At 37.6% G+C, this 22,977-nt stretch overlaps 1 protein-coding gene across 2 annotated transcripts in view; it reads right to left on the bottom strand.

Moving 5' to 3' along the window:
- The window catches only part of ARHGAP10 (Rho GTPase activating protein 10), a 346,248-nt gene that overhangs the window by 245,961 nt on the left and 77,310 nt on the right, over positions 1–22,977 (bottom strand). For both annotated transcript variants that reach the window (XM_031944152.1, XM_031944151.1), the window contains exons 2-3: positions 2,169–2,264; positions 1,461–1,522 (exon numbers count right to left, since the gene is read on the bottom strand). In XM_031944152.1, the coding sequence (XP_031800012.1) occupies positions 1,461–1,522; positions 2,169–2,264 (158 nt within the window). The remainder of the gene's footprint in view (positions 1–1,460; positions 1,523–2,168; positions 2,265–22,977) is intronic.

Here is a 22,977-nt window from a genome sequence, read left to right as displayed (position 1 = left end):
CATCAGCTTCTAACCACACAAATCCCCTATTTATCCTCTGTCCCAATGCCAAAGAATAAAACACCTATTACAATATCACTACCATCTTTGCAAGGGCATCTTTCTCTTTCTCTGTCTCTGTACTTTTGTCTCTCACTCTTTCTCTATACCGTTGTCTGTATCCCTCACTCTCTCTCTCTTTCTCTGTACCTTTTGTCTCTGTCTCTGTGTGTGTGTGTGTGTGTGTACTTTGTCTCTCTCTCTCCGTACCTTTGTCTCTTTCTCTGTCTCTGTACCTTTGTCTCTTGGTCTCTGTACCTTTGTCTCTCTCTCTCTCTCTGTCTCTGTACTTTTATCTCTCTCTCTCTCTGTCTCCGTACCTTTGTCTCTCTCTTTCTGTCTCCATACCTTTGTCTCTCTCTCTTTTTCTGTCTCTGTACCTTTGTCTGTCTCTGTCTCTCTCTCTCTCTGTGTAGTGTCTCTCTCTCATTGTCTCTTTCTCTGTCTCTGTACCTTTGTCTCTTGGTCTCTGTACCTTTGTCTCTCTCTCTCTCTCTGTCTCCGTACCTTTGTCTCTCTCTTTCTGTCTCCATACCTTTGTCTCTCTCTCTTTTTCTGTCTCTGTACCTTTGTCTGTCTCTGTCTCTCTCTCTCTCTCTCTGTGTAGTGTCTCTCTCTCATTGTCTCTTTCTCTGTCTCTGTACCTTTGTCTCTTTCTCTGTCTCCGTACTTATCTCTCTCTCTCTGTCTCTGTACCTTTGTCTCTCTCTTTCTCTGTCTCCGTACCTTTGTCTCTCTCTGTCTCTGTCTCCATACCTTTTCTCTCTGTCTCTGTACCTTTGTCCCTTTCTCCATATCTTTGTCTCTTTCTCTTTCTCCATACTTTTGTCTCTTTCTCTTTCTCTGTCTCTGTGTCTCTCTGTCTCTCTCTCTCTCTCTCTCTCACATATACACCCACCATTCCTCCCTTAATAATTACACCTAATAACAAACCCCTTTGTAAATCTTGCTACAATAAATAGGTAATTCTATTAGAACAGGATGAGAAAGTTCAGATCTTTAAGCAATAGGAAGCACAAAAGCCAGATGGAAAAACCCCTAACTATGCAGCTTCCCATCTCAGCAGTAGCCTTTACTAATCGCTGACCTCTATCTTCCAAGTTAGACAAGAAGACATAGACTGACCTCATAAATGTTCCATCAGACCCCCTGATGAGAACACAGAAGTTTGGGAAGGGTATCCAACTGGGCCAAAGTCAAACATCAAGTCTTTCCCTGGCAAATCTCCAAAACCAGAATCTAGACCTCCTAGCGACTAGTTTGTTTTTTATTTTCCCCCACAAGATAGATATGCTGCCTCTCCTATGACAAAATGAAGCAAGATATTAAATTTTTTAAAATTGAAATTAAATTAAAACTATCAAGAAACATAAATACCAAACATTTAGCATCCCATCTGATCACACACATCTCCAACTCACCATGATTTCTCTCTGTTCTTCCAAGTTCCTTAAAAAATTTGAAAACTCTCGGAGAGAAGCATCTACAAAGGCAAAGAGAAATTATTTAATTATGAAAAGAAGAGTTTCTCAGCACTTCATCTTTGCAAACAAAATTGAACATCAGTATGATCAATTAAACTTATTTTGCTAAGTTTCTTCAGTACCTTGCACCTTATACCTGGTATCAGAACTCCCAATGAGAGGAACAACTCCTATCCATACAGATGGAGATGTGCTCTAAAATTCTGTGGTCTTAGAGAGTTGCTAAGATTGTGGCTTACACAATCTGTTCGGGGTCACCAAGCCATTATGGGAAAGCACTGGAATCTTGATCTCCTGCTCTAGATACTATGCAATAGTAGCTTCTTACTTAGTAACTATTCACAATTAAATAATGAAACTAATACGATAAAACAGCTTGAATTTTTTTTCACTTTGTTTCCATAACAATCTTTTGCCTATTACTCTTACTCATATTTCCTTCTCACATGACTGATATCTTTCAGTCTCACTTTTTTCCACTTGGTATCAACTAATACAGCTTTCTCCATATTTCCCTATATTTCTTATACTTCTCAATTTTAATTGAAGAATAATATTCCACTGCATCAATCAAAATTCAATTAATCATATGAACCAATTAACATAAATACACAATTTAATCATTTCCCTATTGTTCTTACGTACCTATACATCGCTCATCATCGGTCTCAGCATCACCAATGAACTCAAATTTGAAATCTCTTAGTGAATGGGCAAACTTCCTCTGGGCCAAAGACAGATCTAAAAAAAAGAAAAAAATTCATGATTTATACACAATTCAGATTCAGATCTTTAGCAAAGTCATTCTACCAGAGACACGAGCACCAGTAAGACTTTTCACATAGAGAATAAATCAGTCTACATCCATTTATTAAGCATCTATTTTGTACCAAAAAGTATGTTTAAGAAATATAATCTAAGGCTTAAGAAAACATAATCTATCTGCTTTATAAAGATCAAACCTATCCCCATTGGGAAATATCTTCAAATTAATCACCCATCCTCCTCCTGGGTAAACAATCATCCTCCTCTTGGATAAATCCCTTAAAATCAGATAGGATCTGATCTTAATCAGGGGGAGATTTTATTATATGCTTCAATTCCATGATTGTCAGTTTCTTTTTCATGAAAATCAAAGAGTTTGAGTTGTATGTGTACACAAAACACACACACACACACACACACACACACACACTTCATTACTGGTGGCAGAAAAGCTCCAAATCAAACAATCAAAAGGCTTTATTTCTTAATGCTTTAATCAATGCAAAACAGTTGCGTTTTCAGGAATAGCAGCCTTCCAGTCTGGGACTGCTAGGTAGCATAGTGGTTAGAATGTAGGAGGAATCAGCAAGACCCATCTTGTTGAATTGAAATCTGGACTCAGACACTCAAGAGCTAAATGACCTAGGCAGGTCACTTAACCCTGTTTGCCTCAGCTTTCCCAAATGTGAAATATAAAGAACAAATGAGACAAGATTTATTAGTACAGTAGCTGAACCAAAAGCCGATTCCCTCTTTTCCTTTATTCCCACCGCAACTCTGTGAAGTGATTGTTGAATCTTTTCCCCTGAGACAATCTACTAAAAACTACTTCAGATGATGAGTCCATAAGCAAAAGACCATGGATTTAGTGCTAGAGGAGCTTTCTTCCCTAAAGTCATTTCACAGACAAGGAAACTGACAAATTACAGATACCAATCTAAAGCAAATTCGGCTGTCTCCCATCATTCTCTGATCTGAAGCATACAATCTCCCCACAATCACAGTACAAGGCAGTCTCCAAACAACAAAAAATGCATATTTTTTTTAGTTTTAACAATACTTCAAGTGGCTGAGAAGGCTTTAAAAACAAAACTGAAAACAATGACTGCCCAAAATACCCAAATGAAAAATGAAGGGAAAATAATAAAACATTATGTTACACTAGAAAACATAACAATTTTCCATCTTTGTAACATCATCCACTTTTATGGAATCATCTCTTTTTTTAAACAATCAAAATTTAGGGAAAGACATGTAGACATCAAATTATACTATAAAGAGGTAAACACTGAAAATATTTGGTCCTGATTAAAAAACAAAATATAATATAAAATAGGTTACTGGAGAAGAATGAAGGAAGAAGCAGAAGGCATTGGCTTCAATAATCCAGTGTTTGATCAACTTGAAAATACAAATTTATTGGAGGAAGAACTCCTTATCTGATAGGCTCTGCAAGGAAAACTGGAAAGCCAACTATGAGATCCTTGAGTGTAAGAACTATTTTTTTCCTTCCTGTGTATTCCCAGAACAGTATCACAGTGCTTGCTCATAGTGGGTGGTTATAAAAATGCTTGACTTGACCGACCAGTTGCAATTAGATTTAGACCAACATCTTATACCATATACCATAATAATCTCAAAAGAGACACTCAACATGAAAGTTGAAGGTCAGATCATAAAAGAAAAAAAAAAGAAGAAAACCACATCAGATACTTTTCATAGTTATGGACAGAAGAGAAATAAATACTAAAATCAGGCCATCATATGTTTGCATGTTTATGAATTAAATTCACAAAAGGTAAAACAACTAATTCTGATTTCATGAAATTAGAAAGGAAAGGATTATAGAAACATAGATTGAGAGTTGCAAAGGACTTCAAAGGCTATTAGGTCAAAACCCTTGGATTTACAAAGAAAACTGAAGCACTGACAAGGGAAATGAATGATCTATTATAATGATATAATAATGTAATTATAATATAATCAATAATGATCTAGGTAGGATTTGAACCCAGACCTTGGAGACCTCAACCTAGGCATTCTACCACCTTCAAGGTGATATTTATAAAAATAAAAAATAAAAAGGAACAGCAATTGTTCCTCACCTAGACCTTTCAGTGTATTTCCCAAATGTGAAATATAAAGAACAAATGAGACAAGATTTATTAGTACTTACACTGAATACTCATAATACTTTCTATTATTCTTCCCATCATTTTCTTTATTCATTCAATCTTTATTAATTCTAATTAAGAGAGTATTTAGGGTATCAGTGAAGGCTTTGCCCCAGGGTTGGAAATTTAAAGAGTATAATTTTCACTTTTCTGAGGAAGAATGCAGTCCAAGTTGGATGGTAAAGCAGAGAGAGGAAGCTGTGGCCAGGCTCCCTGATCAATGATTTGTCCCCAGTCATGAGGTCAAAGCTCTGGAAGGGCCAGTATCCCCAAGGGAGAGAAATTTCAGAAATGTGGCTGAAAGATTACTAGAATGGAAATCAGGAAAGCTGGGTTGAAGACCAGAGTCTAACACCACTAACTCTGAACCTACTATTCTTTCCTCTGTATAATGTGGGGTTGGACAAGACGGTCCCTGAGGTTCCTTCCTCTAACTGTGGGCCTACAACAATCTGTGTTCCAAGTAACTGCACCTCCAATCAGCCTCAGTCTCAACAGTTCAATGAGATCTTCAAAGTGTGATCTGGATAAGTCATTATTTCATCTAAAGTAAAACTCTCCTCTCTCTTCTGAGGATCTCCTAGACTTCAGAAATTTATTTTGAGTTTGCTCTTTCCCCATAAGCTCAGGATCCAATGAAAACTGCCCCAGGCCTAGGCTAACACATTTGCTTGCAATCTTAACAACTGTGGGAATTTTAAAATCAGAGTCAGACAAGATGCTCCCTAAGGTCCTTTGTAATTGTGACATGATAAATTAAAGTGATTTTTGGACGGTTTTTTGTGGGAGGGGTGTTTGGGGGTATAAATTAACTTGAGCCCTCTTTCAGCCATCCCCTTATCCCAAAAGCATTTGTTCATTTTTAAGTTTACTTACAAACTCCAACTCCATTCCCCCATTCTATTACTAGGCTCTTTGGATGCCAAATGTGAAGGATCCACTGACCTCAGCACCTAATAAGCAAGAATAATAGCTAAAATAGGATATTGGCAAATGGCCTTGTTGGAAAAGGTTTGGGCATCTGACAGACAGGTAAACTCCCAAAAAACAATGCTGTGGTGTATGCTTTGTCTCCATCTCCCCAAAAGAGACTGCAGCCCACACAAATACTCTTAATGTTGGCTTTCAGACCACTGGCCCTAGAAACAAAAATTCCTAATTATTACACTGATCTAATTTTTACATCCTCCATTTATCACTTTTCTCACCCTTTTTGAATTTGCTTTTTTCTCCAAGGAGGCCTAATCAATATACAACTCTCACTCACTCACTCTCACACTCTCTCTCTCTCTTTTCTCTCTCTCTCTCTCTCTCTCTCTCTCTCTCTCTCTCTCTCTCTCTCTCTCTCTCTCTCATTCATACATACATACACACACACACACACACACACATACAATTCTATATATGATTATATAGAATATAAAACTACATGGGAAAGTGATAGTTTTTAAAATGAGCAATTCACAAAGCTTCACTGGTGAGACATAACTATATTTAAATGCAACTTCTGTTGGAGAAAGATAATGGTTTTGTAACTTTATTTGTATTTTATAATTCTGTGTTCATTGCATTTTATGTAGGCAGCTGGTGGCCAAGACTTGGAGTCAGGAAGAGAATACCATTTACAATTCACTGGCCATAAAAAAAGAGGCAACAGGCCAGATTGAGCCCACGGGCCATAGTTTGCTGACCTCTGCTCCAAAGGATCAGGACTGAACCCACATCTTCCTCCTCTGTGGCCTGAAATATGTTAGGGCTAGGAAATATCCTAGCTCTGGGCAATTGCTGGCTAGATAGCTCATAAATGACTGCCACTCCAATATACTGGGTCCTTAAAAAAGGCCCTAAGGGAATGTTAATTTGCTTTGTCTGTCCAAACTAAGGGTAAATATTTGACAAATAAAAATAGAATAAAACAGATAATATTAATATGTGGCCTCTCATAAGAGATCCTTCCATACATACCATGGTCTAGTGGCCTCCGTTTCCATGACTTTGACACCAATAATTAACATCGTCTAGGTGTGCTATATTTTCATTTATTTTGTGAAATGTTTCCATTATTTTTTAATCTAGTTGGACTGCCCTGGGAGTTTTGATACCTCTGCTCTAGACTCTCAATGAGCAAAACAAATTTCTAAATCTGATACAATTCCTCTAATGTGAGGGCCACAAAGTATATACAGATCCAAAATTATTTCTTAATAGGGAATAAGAGAGTTAAAAACTGCCTTAAAAATAGATACTTAATAATAAGGGCAATAATTATGTTAATATCTCTCCACTCTTTTCAGACAAGCTTCTCTCCATGAAAGATAAATCTAACCAACTGATATGACTAAAATTCCTATAATTGTATTAATCTCAAATTTTACTTAATACCAATAGTATATTCTTTGATACCTAAACTTCAATTCTGATTTCCTCTGAGAATATACTATTTCATGGGATATACCATGTTATTATTGTTAATAACAAACACAAACTTCTAATTCATCACTAGAAATACTTTAACATATGCACAGAGCTCGAGAGACAAGACTTCATTTGATTCTCATGATGACTCTATGCAATAAATAAAAGAATTATCCATTTGACAAATAAGAAACTGAGACTGAGAGGTTAAGTGCTGCCCAAAGTCACATATCTAAAAGACTTTAAATCTAGGGCTTTCTTCACTCCCAGTCCAACTCTCCTCACTACAATATGATGTTTAAGTATGGCTGATTTCACCCTCTGTCCCTTGTCCCTCCCCCCCCAAAAGAGAATTCTCTAGAATTCGTGCTTGTCTGACAATTTTGAAGATCTACTTTAGAAGTTCTCTTTCCACATATCTGACCATCTTACAGCCATGATTTAATCTAATCTGGCAAATTTGATCTGTAGAGCAGCGTTCCAACAACTGAAACTGCTCATTTTCATCCTGATTTAGAATTGCCTTCATCACTGTACAGACCATTAATGATGGAAGTCTATCTCAACTTCTGGAATACCAGCCTTCCTTTTCTCAAGATCTATGTGATCTCCATCTAAGATGAAACAGGACTTGAGGGGAGCTATTGCTTCATTTCTGTCTTTGGTTCCCTAGGACATGGACATGTTGTGACTAACATTACTGGACAGAATATCTAAAGTGATGAGATCATGGATCCATCCGATAATCCATCCTAACAGCACACTGTGCAAAGCTCAATAATTGCTTGAGTGGAATTATTGAATATATAAGATGAACAGACACGGTCCTGTAAGCTAGCAATTATTCAAATGTTAACCATTTGAAGAGTTCCAGTAAAGTAAAAAGGGTAAACATGTTGATATAGATTTTCAACCTTGAAATAAAGGAAGCTTTGTGGAGGAGATAGGCTTTTAAGGGAGACCTTTAAAGAGACCAAAATTCCTGAGGTTGGGTGTTGGGAATAAGAAAAAAAGGTTAATCTCTCTAGCTTCTCCGTATGCCTTGTGGGATTCTGCAAACGTGGCTCCAGCTAGCCCTAATGATGCAGTGCTTTGTCCCCAGAACTAAATAACAACATCAGATTTTTGCTGCTAATCCAAGTAGCAAGGAGAATATCATGAAATAAACTCCACCTGCTCAACTAAGGCATATTTGGAATTAAAATTCAATACACTATTAATAACTATATAATGGTGTGTTTAGGATTGTACAAAAGACTGAAGACAATAATTGTTGTTTGCTCTTCATTCTTGAAAGGAACCAATGACATCAGAAGGGTGATGTCTTGACTTGCAAATGAACTGGATTTAAGTGGGGTAGAACTGTGTAAAATCATCAGTCTCTCTTCAGAGTCATCCAGGTTCAGTGGCAAGACATAGGTCAGGATGATTGGAGATGGGTATATATAACACATTAAGATTTTATTAAAAAAATAATAATAATAAAGCATTTACTTGTGCCAAGTACTACAGATACACACAGAAAGGCAGACCCCCTCCTTGTCAAGGAGCTCCCTTTCTGACTGGGTTATAGATAACAAACACATGTGGGAAGTTTCAGCACAAGTCAGATGGAAAGATCCCAAAGTACTTAAGACACAAGCAGGTAAGAGTGGCTCCTTCTCAATGTCATTTCCACTGATAGTATATGTAATCATCTTCAGGTTTCTGGTACTGAACTGGCAGGACCAGGGTCTCTGCTGGCAAGAATTTGTCTAGGTGTTCGGCAGCTGAAGCTGTTGCATCCATGGGAGTAGTTGCACAATGTACAGAATTTCTTTCCAGGAGAATGGTTGTGGCCACTGGGCTGGAAGGCTCCTGGGCTGTCTCCTCTGAGTCTAAAGAGAGACCGAGTCAGAATGGTGATGAGGATTTTATTTCCCTAGCTCACACTTCCTGCTTTCTCTCCCGCAGAGTGCTCTATTCACTCACCTTCCCCATCCCAGGTGGGGTGATTGGGGACTGTAATGGCTGGAAGCAAAACAAAACATCAGCAGGATGCTGTCAATCCCAGAGTTTTTGTACATTACACATACCCACTGTACCATAGCCTTACTAAGGCAGTCCTACCATCAAGATTAAACGCATTTTATAAGAAAAGGAAACAAACTCAGAGATAATCCTCCAACAATAATTAATTTCGACATAACACATCTGACCACGTGAGCCTGTTGCTTAAGAGCTTGCTTCGAGGCTCCCTAATCCCTATCAGATATAATTTTAAAATCTGCTGGAATTCCAATTCTTTCACAATCTGGCTCCAACTTATCTTTTCAAGCTGATTTTCCATTCCCAACTCATGCACAAACTGACCAATTTGATCTCTGTACGCAACAAGTCAGAAGGACCTGAGTTTAAATCTCGTCTCAGACACTTAACACTTCCTAGCTGTGTGACCCTGGGCAAGTTACTTAACCCCCATTGCCTCAGGGGGGGAAAAGCGAATAGTAGGGACTTGATGAATGCTTGTCAAATTGAATTGTCACACCAATAAATCTCAGCGGCAAAGGTAGAACCCGGGTCCCTTCTGATTCCACATTTAATGTCCTTTCCCCTACAATATGGTGTCTCTCAAATTCAGTTTGGGGAAAATTGCATTTAAAATGCTGGTGAAACATGCAAGGAAGAAACGTCTTCAGAAAGGTAAAGATCCATGTTTGGAGCCCCACAAAAAGCAGTCAGGACTAGAATTGGATTTTTGAAAGCTTCTGATTTCTGGATTGGAAATCATCGACATGGAAGTACTGGCTAAAATTGTACAAATGAATGAGAATGTCCAGTGAGAAAAGGAGGCTAAGGACAGAACCTTAGAGAATCCCCAAATTAAGGAATGAGAAGAAGGCCAGGGCAGTAAAGTTAGAAAAGGAATCAGGAAGCAAAGGAAGTAAAGTGGATTAAGTGGAGGGGAGATAATGCTACAGAGAAGTCAAGGAAAATGAGAATTAAGGAAAAGCCAATGCATTTGGCAATTTGAGATCAATAGTATGTAAGAATTCTTAATCTTTTTTATGGCAGAGATCCTTTTTAGCAGTCTGATGACACTTATGAATAAGGTGTTTAAATGAGTAAAATAAAATACATAGGATGACAAAGCACATCAATTATACTGAAATACAGTTTTAAAAAATATTTAGAAACCCACACTTAACACCGTATACCAAGATAAGATCAAAATGGGTCCATGATTTCGACATAAAGAACGAGATTATAAACAAATTGGAGGAACATAGGATAGTTTATCTCTCAGACTTGTGGAAGAGGAAGAAATTTGTGACTAAAGACGAACTAGAGACCATTATTGATCACAAAATAGAAAATTTTGATTACATCAAATTAAAAAGCTTCTGTACAAACAAAACTAATGTAAACAAGATTAGAAGGGAAGCAACAAACTGGGAAAACATCTTCACAGTTAAAGGTTCTGATAAAGGCCTCATTTCCAAAATGTATAGAGAGCTGACTCTAATTTATAAGAAACCAAGCCATTCTCCAATTGATAAATGGTCAAAGGATATGAACAGACAATTTTCAGATGATGAAATTGAAATCATTACCACTCATATGAAAGAGTGTTCCAAATCATTATTAATCAGAGAAATGCAAATTAAGACAACTCTGAGATACCACTAAACACCTGTCAGATGGCTAAGATGACAGGAAAAAATAATGATGATTGTTGGAGGGGATGCAGGAAAACTGGGACACTGATACATTGTTGGTGGAGTTGTGAACGAATCCAACCATTCTGGAGAGCAATCTGGAATTATGCCCAAAAGTTATCAAACTGTGCATACCCTTTGATCCAGCAGTGTTTCTACTGGGCTTATACCCCAAGGAGATACTAAAGAAGGGAAAGGGACCAGTATGTGCCAAAATGTTTGTGGCAGCCCTGTTTGTAATGGCTAGAAGCTGGAAAATGAGTGGATGCCCATCATTTGGAGAATGGTTGGGTAAATTGTGGTATATGAATGTTATGGAATATTATTGTTCTGAAAGAAATGACCAGCAAGATGAATACAGAGAAGCTTGGAGAGAATTACATGAACTGATGCTAAGTGAAATGAGCAGAACCAAGAGATCATTATATACGTCAACAACGATACTGTATGAAGATGTAATCTGATGGAAGTGGATTTCTTTGACAAAGAGACCTAATTCAGTTTCAATTGATCAATGATGGACAGAAGCAGCTACACCCAAAGAAAAAACACTGGGAAATGAATGTTAAAAAAAAAAAAAAAAAATTTAGAAAAGCCCACAATTTTAAAATCTTGATACACTATAGGATCATTAAATATATTTTTTTTAAGTTGCAATATGTCTAAAATTCAGCATTATAGACTGATAAAATACTAATCATTTAGAAAAATATTCCATCCAAATTAAAATTGTTTTCTCTCTTCTGAAGCTCTCCTAGACTTCAAAAATTTATTTATTTGAGTTTGCTCTTTCCTCATAAGCTCAGAATCCAATGAAAAGTGCTCCAGGCCTAGGCTAACACATTTGCTTGAAATCCTAACAACTGTGGGAATTTTAAAATCCATTTAAACATAACTTTGCATTTTGAGAATTGGAGTAAATCCTTCAAAAGTGATACCCAGAAAACATGACTAAGCAAGGGAAGGGAGTCTTTAAGTGATGGGCATTGCCAACTAGCAAAACTAGGAGTATAAACTTTAATAGCTCCATGCTAACTGACATCCAGATGAACCATGGCCGATAGTTTACACATCAGAGCTGGGAAGGCTGCTGCTTGTCCCATGCAACCAAAGTCACTCATGGCCTCGGGATGGAATGTAGTTTGCACTACACATCCATCTGTACTTGCTGACTGATGGGCTGTTCCATTGTTTATCTATTCTCCAAGCCAGTTCTGTCTGTTCCTCTTTTGAGAACAGGGTAATTATTTCTGATTCTTTTGTATCACAGAGTTTAAAAAAAAAAAAAAAAGTCCTTTGAGAATATAAAACACAAGAAAATCAGAAGCTTTCAAAAATACTGTTTCCCATAAGCTTTTTCAATCTAAATTACTTACTCCATATATATTGGGCATACAGAGCCACTTGCCCTCAAGAAGCTTATATTCTATTGAGGAAAACATACTGAATGCAAGAGACTCTACGGCCATATTTTCCAGTTGCCTCTAGGATAAAATATAATAAAGCCTGCCATAACCAACTCAGTTTCCCTTTGTGGATTCACACGGTCCCCAATCCAACCACCTTGGCTTTCTCCCTCTCTGTTGGGCACTAATGACACTCCATCTCTTGCCTCTCTCCCTCCCAAACTACTCTGAATATAATCTGTATTTATTTCTTCTATGTGTGATCCTATGTGTCTTTGCTGTGTATGCTCACAATTAGGACTCAATTCTAATATACCTAACGCTAGTACTGGCACTTAAGAATGACTTAATAAATACTTGTTGGCAGATTGATTATAGACCTTGCAGTGGCAGAAATAACCAGTGGCACTTATAGAACTCTCTAAAGTTTTAAATCACTACATGTTTAATCTTATTAGTCACTAAGGTTTTCTGCCAGATCTATGAGCCTAGAAAGGAAAAGTGTTGAAGTGGAAAAAGTGTGTGATTGGACTCAGCAATCTGTGTCTTGAATTCTGCTTTAGAACCGGTGCTACCTTGGGAAAGTCTAGATCGCATTTACATCAACTGAAAATGATGGGGTTAGACTTGACTGGCTTGACCTGATCCCTTCCAGATCTAACAATTGCTGACAATGGTCTGAAAAGTGTGATACGGTTACCCCTAGATACTGTTAATCTCATTTAACAAATCAGAAAAACTGAGGAAGAGTGAAATTAGCTGATTTTCCCAAAGTGACACAGCCAAGAAAGGTATGGAGATGGACTCTGATAAGCTAGTTCCTCCTACCCTAATTCCCCCAAACTATTTTTGCACAACGGTGACACCATATTTCCTGGAGATTTTTTTCTCTGATTTCTTTCAATTAACTGCCTTTCCCTTTTTTCTTCCTCCTCATTCTTTCTCTTCACTTCAATTCAGAGAACCAAATCTTCCTCGTTTTAATGGTTCTGGGTTCAGATTTTGAAGTTGTTACCAATGTGAATTAGAAGATCTGGCTTCAAATCTTGGCTCTGACATATGTGAATCCATAGCCTCTCTAGTTCTCAATTTTCTACACTGTAAACACACATACACACACACACCCAAAAAAACAAAAACCGTAGGAGTATTGCCATTTTTGTACTACATATAAACTCAAAACAGCCATGGTATTTAACTCCTACATAAAGCAATCTTAAGGGTCACTATCTTCAGTAAGAGAATTGACCCCAGAAGCCCTAACATCAAAAAGCAAGGCTAGCTTTTGCCTAGATCTCTTTACTTCAGTTTCTCAAAACCTAACAGGGTCTGCTAAGGATAAGAACAATCCTAAGTCCCCATGACATTAGATTCAATCAGAAAAACAAAGTGATAAATCATATATATGTAAACATTACTATCATTCAAAAAATCTGAACGCTTTAGCTCTCTGCAAAAACTAACTGCCAAATTCAGAAATTCCAGACCACAGAGGAGCATCCTTTTGCAAGTAGAGACCTAATCAACCAGATCATTTCATTCCACTGCTCATTTCTACACATCCAAACCTGTCCCCGACATTCCTCAACACTCCAGTTTAGCACGTGGTACAGACTCTAAGACCTTTAAATCTTTTGATCAAGACTCATGCCAAAGAAATAGCAGCTACACTAATCCCTTGGAAGCAAATCAAAAATCCTCCAACATAAAATGGCACAATGCTGCCCTGTGATGTGTGACAATTATCCAAACAGAAAGGGTCATACGCAGAGGAGGGAAGAAAGGAATCCAGCTCCAAAATGAGCAAACAACTGCCTTGACAGATTTCGCCATAGAACCAAACAGATAATCTTGGGACCCCAATTAAATTATCAGTCCATTGTAAAACAACTGAAATAAATAGTCTGAATACATGGCCAAACACAACCAGTAATCCTGCACCCTCTTACAGGTTAGCTGATTTGGGGGCACAAAAAAGCAGAGTGTTCAATCTGAGTTTGGATAAGATATAGAGTTCAGAATTAAGTCAGAACAGGAAAAGATAATGATGAATGTTGGAGGGGATGTGGAGAAAGTGGGATGCTAATATATTATTGGTAGAGTTATGAACTAATTCAACCATTCTGAAGAGCAATTTGGAACTACCCTTTGATCCAGCAGTGTTTCTACTAGTTTGTATTCCACAGAGATCTTAAAGGAGGGAAAGGGACCCACCCATATGTACAAAATTTTGTAGCAGCCCTTTTTGTAATGTCAAGGAATCCCATCAATTGGGATGGGGGGAGAGGGGATGGCTGAATAAGTTAGGATATATGAATTTATGGAATATTATTGTTCTGTAAGAAATGATCAGCAGGATGATTTCAGAGAGGCCTGGAGAGACTTACAGGAACTGATGCTGAGTGAAATGAGTAGACCCAAGAGAACATTGTGCAAAGCATGAAGATTATGTGATCAATTGTGATGGACATGGCTCTTATCAACAATGAAGTGATTTAGACCAGTTCCATTGATCTTGTATTAGAGCCATCTGCATCCAGAAAGAGAACTATAGGGACTGAATGTGAATCAAACCATAGTATTTTCACCTTTTTTTATTGTTAATGGTTCGCATTTTATTTTCTTTGTTTTTTTTTTTTTTTCCTTTTTGATCTGATTTTTCTTCTGCAGCATGAAAATTGTGGAAATATGTATAGAAGAATTCCACATGTTTAACATATTGGATTACTTGACATTTGGGGAAAAAGTGGGAGGAAGGGAAGGGGGAAAAAAAAAACTTGGAATACAAGGTTTTGCAAAGGTGAAAGTTAAAAAGTATTTATGCATGTTTTGAAAATAAAAAAAAAAATTTTTTAATTAAATCAGTAATGAGGCCAGGAGGAGGATGGAGAGGGTAGTTGAAGTTGGTTAAAAGAGACCATTTCCAGTGGTTTATAGCTGAATGTCTTCAAAGAACTGAAAAATAAGATTGCTTAAAAGGTGGATGAGTCATTATTTAATAGAAGTTTTATGTGGTAACAATGAATACTCTCTATGCACACTTGTTCTTCACTGCCATCTGTTGCTCATGCAGTATGGACCCCTATTTGGAATGCTTGTTGATAGGGACCAAAACGCAAGCTTCCCAATGAAAACTTTTTAGGTGCCAAAGGTTAAGCTTTTCCCATGGACAGCATTCACCTTTGGAGCCTCCTGGCACAGAGGATGAGAAAGTCCAGCTCACAAATCTTTGGGGAATAAGCAGGGTTCTGGTTCCTAACCCTCTTAATGAATAAGAGAGAGTTGGGTAACCTCAGGGTTAGATGTCATGGGCATGTGAGGATCCCAAGCTTCCACAAGTCCATCAGTGACATCAAACCCATTGGTCAATGAATCCTATGAATTTACTATGTTTCCATTTATTGAGTAACCTGGCAAAAAGAGCACTCTCAAATAACCCAGGCAAAAAGAGCTGGGGGAAGGGGGAAAGAAAGAAACCTCCCACAGAGGGACACTGACAAGAGGAACTCTGGGGTTAACCACAAATATACACTTAAAGACTAAAGTAAATATTAGTAGAGACTCATAGTTGCTAACCAAAGGAAAAAACAACCCTGCTAGTCTTTCCCTTGAGTTTTCAGATTGATTTTCCTGGAACAGAATCACAGAACCTCGGTCTTGGAAGGGACCCTGAGACCATTGAGTCCAGCCTATACCTGGGCAAGAATCATCTCTCCAAAAGCCCCAAGAGAATTATATCCCAAAGAGATCATAAAGGAGGGAAAGGGACCTGTACGTGCACAAATGTTTGTGGCAGGTTTCTTTATAGTGGCCAGAAACTGGAAACTGAATGGATGCTCAACAATGGAGAATGGCTGAATAAATTATGGTATATGAATGTTATGGAATATTATCGTTCAGTAAGAAATGACCAGCAGGATGATTTCAGAGAGGCTTGGAGAGACCTACATGAACTGATGCTGAGTGAAATGAGCAGGACCAGGAGATCATTGTACATGGCAACAAGAAGACTATACAATGATCAATTCTGAGGGATGTGGCTCTCTTCAACAATGGACATGATTCCAACCAGTTCCACTTGTGCAGTGATGAAGAGAGCCATCTACACCCAGAGAGATGACTATAGGAACTGAGTGAGGACCACAATATAGCATTCTCACTCTGTTATATGCTTGCATGTTGTTTTCTTTCTCACTTTTTTTTCTTCCTTCTTGATCTGATTTTTCTTGTGCAGCAAGATAACTATATGTATACATATATCGGATCTAACATATATTTTAACATATTTAACATATATTGGACTATCTGCCAGCTAGGGGAAGGAGGGGAAAATTTGAAATAAAAGGTTATGCAATGTTGAAAAATTACCCATGCATATGTTTTATAAATAAAAAAAGAAAAAGTCACTTAGCGTCCTCCTACATCCCATAGGGAGGGAGAGAGAACTAAGTGACTCTTAGACACTTACTTTCTGTTTGGCATTGGGCACGTAACTTTGTCACTCTGGTCTTTATATTTGACATTTAAGGACTTATGGAGCCCTTAAAAAACAGAATCAGATTGTTTGTAGTCTTGGGGAAGGGGAAAGAGAAAAACTTTACAACTCAAAATCTTACAAAAATGAATGTTGAAAACTCTCTTTACATGTAATTAGAAAAGCAAAAGTCTTCTCTCGCTAAAGCCAATCAAGCAATAAAGTGATTAACTCTGAGGACACAGAATGTTTCCTCCCCCTACACCAACCAGGTATACCTGTACATAGTAGGACTATGAGTAAAGCATCAAAAATTTAAGAAAACACTCATTTCAGCTGTTACCTCCAGAGACTTAGAGATAGAAAGGGATAATAAAAATATTCTCCTCCAACTCCCTTCAATTTACAAATGAGCAAACTGATGCCTCAGGAGATGAGTGATTGCCCAAGTCACAAAGGAGTTATGAAACAGGAAGGAGAGACCCAGGTCCCTTCAATATTCTTGCTACTAAGGCTGCCTGCACCATGGTTTCCTGAAATCTCTCAAACCACTCTATTGGACGCTTCCTCTATAAGTTTAATTAAATGCTGAACCATGTGATACCAACTGGGAATCTTATAAGAGTTTACAAAGGGAAAAAACAGGGTGGACTAAAGCAGTCCAGGAGAAGAAATGAGCTAGGATTCAAGAATTGACCTAAGCCTTGAAGAATGGGTTAGGTTGGAATTGGCAAAGCCTAGAGAGAGGACGTTCCCAGCATAGAAAATGACATAATGCCAGGTTATGTGGATTTTGTGCTTAGTACAGTACACACAATGAGGGAGGGAAGCAAACACTGAATAGGAAGTCCAAGGACTCAGAAATCATTGGAGTCGACGTCTCAGGTCATCTGAAGGCTAAAATAAGTTATTTTGAAAAGCAGTGTTCTCTAAAGCAATCCCAATAAATGGGACAGAAAATGCCATCTGAATCCAGAAAAGGAGACTGAATGTAAATCAACACATGCTATATGCACTTCTTTGTCTGTTTTTTTTTTCCTCTCCCATGGTTTTTTTCCCTTTTGCTCTGATTTTTCTCTCTCAATGTGATTCATAAAGCAATGTGCACTAATAATAAATAAATAAATACATAAGAATGAAGGAGGAAGGAAGGGGAAGTAGAAGGAAGGAAGGGAGGAGAGGGAAGAGAAAGGAGGGGAGAAGAGAGAGAGGGAGGGTAGGAGATAGAAGGAAGGAGGGAGGAAGAGAGAGAAGGAAGGAGGGAGGGAGAGAGAGAAGGAAGGAGGGAGGGAGAGAAGGAGAGGAAGAGGGGGGGAGAAGGAAGGAAGGAAGGAAGGAAGGAAGGAAGGAAGGAAGGAAGGAAGGAAGGAAGGAAGGAAGGAAGGAAGGAAGAAAGAAGGAAGGAAGGAAGGAAGGAAGGAAGGAAGGAAGGAAGGAAGGAAAGAAGGAAGGAAGGAAGGAAGGAAGGAAGGAAGGAAAGAAGGAAGGAAGGAAGGAAGGAAGGAAGGAAGGAAGGAAGGAAGGGAGGAGGGAGGAGGAAGGAAGGAAGGAAGGAAGGAAGGAAGGAAGGAAGGAAGGAAGGAAGGAAGGAAGGAAGGAAGGAAGGAAGGAAGGAAGTTCAATGAAGCATCCATTCATTCAAAGAGCATTTATAAAGTGCTTCAAAGTACCAGGCACCAGGTATTTAGAAAGATAAAATATATTTACAGAACTTACACTCTTTTGAAGGAAACCCCTGATCCCAGATGAACTACATTCCCAGATAAAGAGCTGACAGCTGTCTCTTCTGAGCAAGAGATTTCTGGGGGGAAAAAAACAACACCTAAGAAGGCCTCAGTTTTCCACAGTGTGTGACTTACTAAGAATCAATCGCCCTCAGTAATGGGTCAAAATGGTAAGGCTTCTAAGCACCAAGATTAAAGAAGACTGCCTTCTTGGTTCATGATTTTATAAAAATCTAACATCTTTAAAAAACCATTAATAAAATGATATAATAGAAAAAAAATTTAATGTATCACAATACTTTGTATAATAGAAAGCTTTATTTAATTAATTTAATGACAGGTTGTTTTAATATTTTAATTTGTATTTTAAGATTGTAATAAAAATAAGCCATTAATACTACCTTATTATTAGGACATAATAAAGGCTTATAAAAAATAAAGAGAAAATTATAGGCTAGGATAGGAGCTGGACCTGTGATTTCATTTGTATAGGTAACTCTCAGGTGAGAAAACTCCCTCTCCCTCCTAACCTAGGGTGGTACCTTTTTTGAAACTGAGTTTTACAATCACCTAAAGCAGTGGGTGGCAAATTCTAGTGACACAGGGGCCACTAAACCTTGTATAAGGATCTCTGTGGGATGCATATTGATTCAGGAAAACAAATATTAATATTATCTTTGTTAATCATCTTCTTGTTAAATTGTTCTGGTCCCATCTGACTCTTCTTGGCAAAGATACTGGAGTAGTTGGCTATTTTTCTCTCTAGCTCATTTGACAAATAAGAAAACTGAGGCAAACATTTAAGGGACTTGCCCAGTAAGTGCCTGAGGTCAAATCTGAACTCAATTTTGATTTCAGACTGGGCACTCTATCTTGCCAGGCAACATTTTAGCTGCCCTTATCTTTGTTCTACAATATTCTTATTTATTTTGTTAAATATTTCCCAATTACATAGTAATCTGGTTTAACAGCATTGGGAGTAAGGAGACTGAATGTCTAACACCTCTAGTCTAGAGGTCTAAGAAGTTAAGTAATTTGCCCAGAATCTGAATGCCAAAGGTAGAGCTTGAACCCAAGTTTTAAACTGAACTAAATATTTAGTTGGAATAGAAAAGCCAATATTGTTCAACAAAGAACGTAAAGCCTATGGTATACAGGGAAATTTCTATAAGGAGATAAAGAAAACACATTTCTGTTCAGTGTGTGAAAGAAATAATTTCTCCTGTACACAAATATAATAAGTTATCTTGTGAAATAGTGAGTTTCCTTCTCATTGGGAATGGTCATCAAGATTCTGTTCAAACATTTGTCAGGGACATGGTACGTGAAATTCCAACATTGGATAGAATGTTGCAGGAGGACCTCTAAATTTCCTTAGAAATAATTTCTCCAGGAAGTCCTCACTGCATATTTACTTCAGTGAGTCTGTGTCTGTTAAAGTCAAAGATAAGGTGATTTTTATAGGATTTTGGTTCTTTTCCCACGTCAGTTTGAGGTTTGAGCCCCTTTTTAGGAGAAGAAGAACCAGACAGCTGCTTCATGTTTAACTGTTCCCTTCATCATGACCCAGCTGGAGATGTCCAACAATGTCTGACCTGTGATCAGCGTAGGGAGGAAGATGAGGAAGAGAAGTGAAATAAAGCTTGAGGAGGGAGGTCAGCAGGGGTGGGGAAGACACGCTGACCAGCTTCTCCAGCCCAACCACTATCAGTAAAGCCTTTAATCCTTTTCAACTTGACAAGGACAAAGTCCAGAGTCTTGAATGGAGCTCCTGATAAAAACAGAGGTCATTTTATCAAAGCCCTTCCCCCACATGGAGGAAGTGCAAGTTTTACACACATACACACACACACACACATATACACACACACACATTCTTTATTTTCTTCCTCAAAAGACAAGGCTGAAAGCAAGATGGTGCATGATAAAGGAAAAGTAGGAATGTATTTTTTTTAAACATTTAAAAAATTCATGGATCCCAGATAAGAATCCTCATAATAAAGGGAATGAAAAACAAAAAAATGAGTCAAAGATGATTACAAGGTTTCCAGTCTGGGTGACTAGAATAAAAATAAGGAAGTCGGGAAATAAAACTATAATAGTGGGGGGAAATGAGTGCAATTTTCACCATGTTGAGTCTGAGGTGACTGGGGACACAGATGTGAAAATGTCAAGCAGGAAATTGGCAACATGAGACTGAAGTAAAACCGAGTGGCTAGATTCAAGATATAAATGCGGGTATTACCCATAATAGAGATGATGACTAAAGCCATACCTGCTTTCTAAGAAACCATGTTTTGACAGGAAAGAGCAAAAGATGGAGAACAAGTTTGGACTAATGGTCACAATTAGAGATCAAAGAAAAGGGGCAGGGTCTCAAAGTGAACATCATAGAAGCAACAAGGATGGGTTGGTTAACAGTATTAAAACCTAAAAAAAAAAAAAAAAAAAAAAAAAAAATTAAAAACAGAGGGAAAAGGACTGAAAAATTATCATCTGACTTAGAAACTCCTTACTTTTCTTGATTTTCTTCCTTAAAACACAAGGCTGGAAGCAAGATGATGAATGATAAGGGAAAAGGGAGAACACAGGAATATTTTTTAAATATTTTAAAAGTTCATAAATTTCAGAGTGTTTCTCACAGAATACTACATCAGATATACGCAACTGAATTGCTGTACTGATCAGATTTCAGTAAAATCTAAATCTACCATTTGCCTACAGTTGAATACAATAATTGCCAAAGAGAAATTATTTGAGGGTGGGGCAAGGACATTTTTTTTCCTCTCCCAAATTGGCAAGCAGAAATAATCCAGTGGAAGAAATATTTTAGTAAAAATAATGTGTGTATGTGTTTCAGTAACATATTCCCTTCCCTGGGAGAAACACACATAGGTGAACATGTTTTTTAATACCCACAAGCACCTCCAATGGTCCAAATCCAATTAACATTTATTAAGCCCCTATTATGTGTAAGAAACTGGGAGATTTAAAAAGAGAGAGAAATCAGAAAACCAAGGTCCATAAGAGTTTCTGTGATTTGCCATGGTCATATAACTAGTAAATGGCAGAATCAGAATCTGAATCTAGATCTTTTGACTCCAGATTTAGGGATCATTCTACTGTGACACAGTAATATATTACTATTTATTTCAATAGATCCAAGGATCTACAATATGTTTAGACATGGAAAAAATCTAACACAAAACAGCTCTCATGGCTTCATGAAGGAAGTTTTATGAGGACAGAGACTGGGTCTTCTCAGTGTCTAATAAAATGCTTTTCATATGTGGTTGTTTTCCAGTCATGTTTAACTCCTTGTGACCCTGTTTGGGGGTCTTCTTGACAGAGATACTGGAGCGGTTTGCCATTTTCTTCTTTAGTCCATTTTACAAATAAGGAAACTGAGGCAAATAGATTTTAGTGACTTGCCCACAATCACACAACTGTTAAGTTTCTGAGTCCAGATTTATACTTAGGAAAATGATCTGACTCCAGGTCCAGCACTCTATCTAATGCATCACCTACTGCATATATAAAGAATTTAATAAATATTGGTTGATTGAATGCTGCACACATTTGTGATTAAGTTTATATTCTAAATCCATAGAAAACCTTCTCTAAGTTATCAATAAAGGCTACATTCATGCACATGAAAAATAATTCAGAAGGCCACAAATCAAATGAAAGTAAGCATCTTGTAACATTGCTCCTCACATTTACTAGCAGTGGTACCAAAGTTAAGGTCACACCTAGAAGCAACTCTACAGCCCAGGAAGCAGAGGGTGAGATCTGCAGTCAGGGGAATCTTAGTTTGAACTCTGCTTCAGACACTTAGAAAGAGGAAGTCTATTCTCTCTCAACCTCAATTTCCCCATAGGTAAAATGAGGATAATAAGAGCACTGACTTCATAATGTTTTTATGAAGATAAAATGGAATAATGTTTGCCTTGCAAATCCAAAAGGATCATATAAAAATAAATAAGAGAAATATCTTTATTTCTCTGTGCTTTAGTCCTGTCATTTATAAGATGAGAAAAATCCCACCTGTGGTACCTCACAAGGTTATTGTGATGCTGAAATAAGATCAGGTAAAGGACTTTTCAAATGTTAAGAGACAGTTAAACATCAGTTGGTGGTAGTTGTATCATAATTATTCCTCAAATGTTTCCAACAGATTATAAATTAAAGATCCAAGTTCATAGGATTAGAGATCTAGAACTAGACAAAACTTCAGGAGAGCCATCCTATCCAATTTTCTTCTTTTACAGTTGGGGAAACTGAAGCCTTAAAATTAAGTCACTTTCCCAAGATCATACAAGGAATGGGTGTTAGGAAAAAAATCTGAATCCAAGTTCTCTAACTTTACAGTCAGTTGTGTTCCTTCCTCTCCCCATACCATGCTGCCTTTTTAAAAAGTTTTTACTCTTGTTCTTTAAAATAAATATTAATACCCTCTGTTCTAGACTCAGAAATATACAATTTGTAGAGAAATACAGAGAACCAAGGAAAAGGTGATGGCCACCATAAATTTAAATTTGAGTGGACTATTAATGTTGTATGAATACAAGTCCAAAGAATCCTTTCCCAGGAATTTGTTAACATACTTCAACTGCACTGAGTTAAAACATACCAAGTCTTTAGAAAGAAAACAGTCAATAAAAGGAAGGAAAGAAAGGAGTCAGACCAATTGAAGCAAGAGAGCAATTGGCATGTTTCCAAAAGGCACAGTTAAGTTTTAGTTTATTTTTCCAGAGCCTGATAAGGCAAAGACACATTTTCCTTCCCGTCCACTCCG

Source organism: Sarcophilus harrisii, chromosome 6, assembly GCF_902635505.1.
Source record: "Sarcophilus harrisii chromosome 6, mSarHar1.11, whole genome shotgun sequence".
NCBI lineage: Eukaryota > Metazoa > Chordata > Mammalia > Dasyuromorphia > Dasyuridae > Sarcophilus > Sarcophilus harrisii.
Note: the sequence above shows the minus strand (reverse complement) of the source record. Positions and strands in the feature narration are given on the sequence as shown.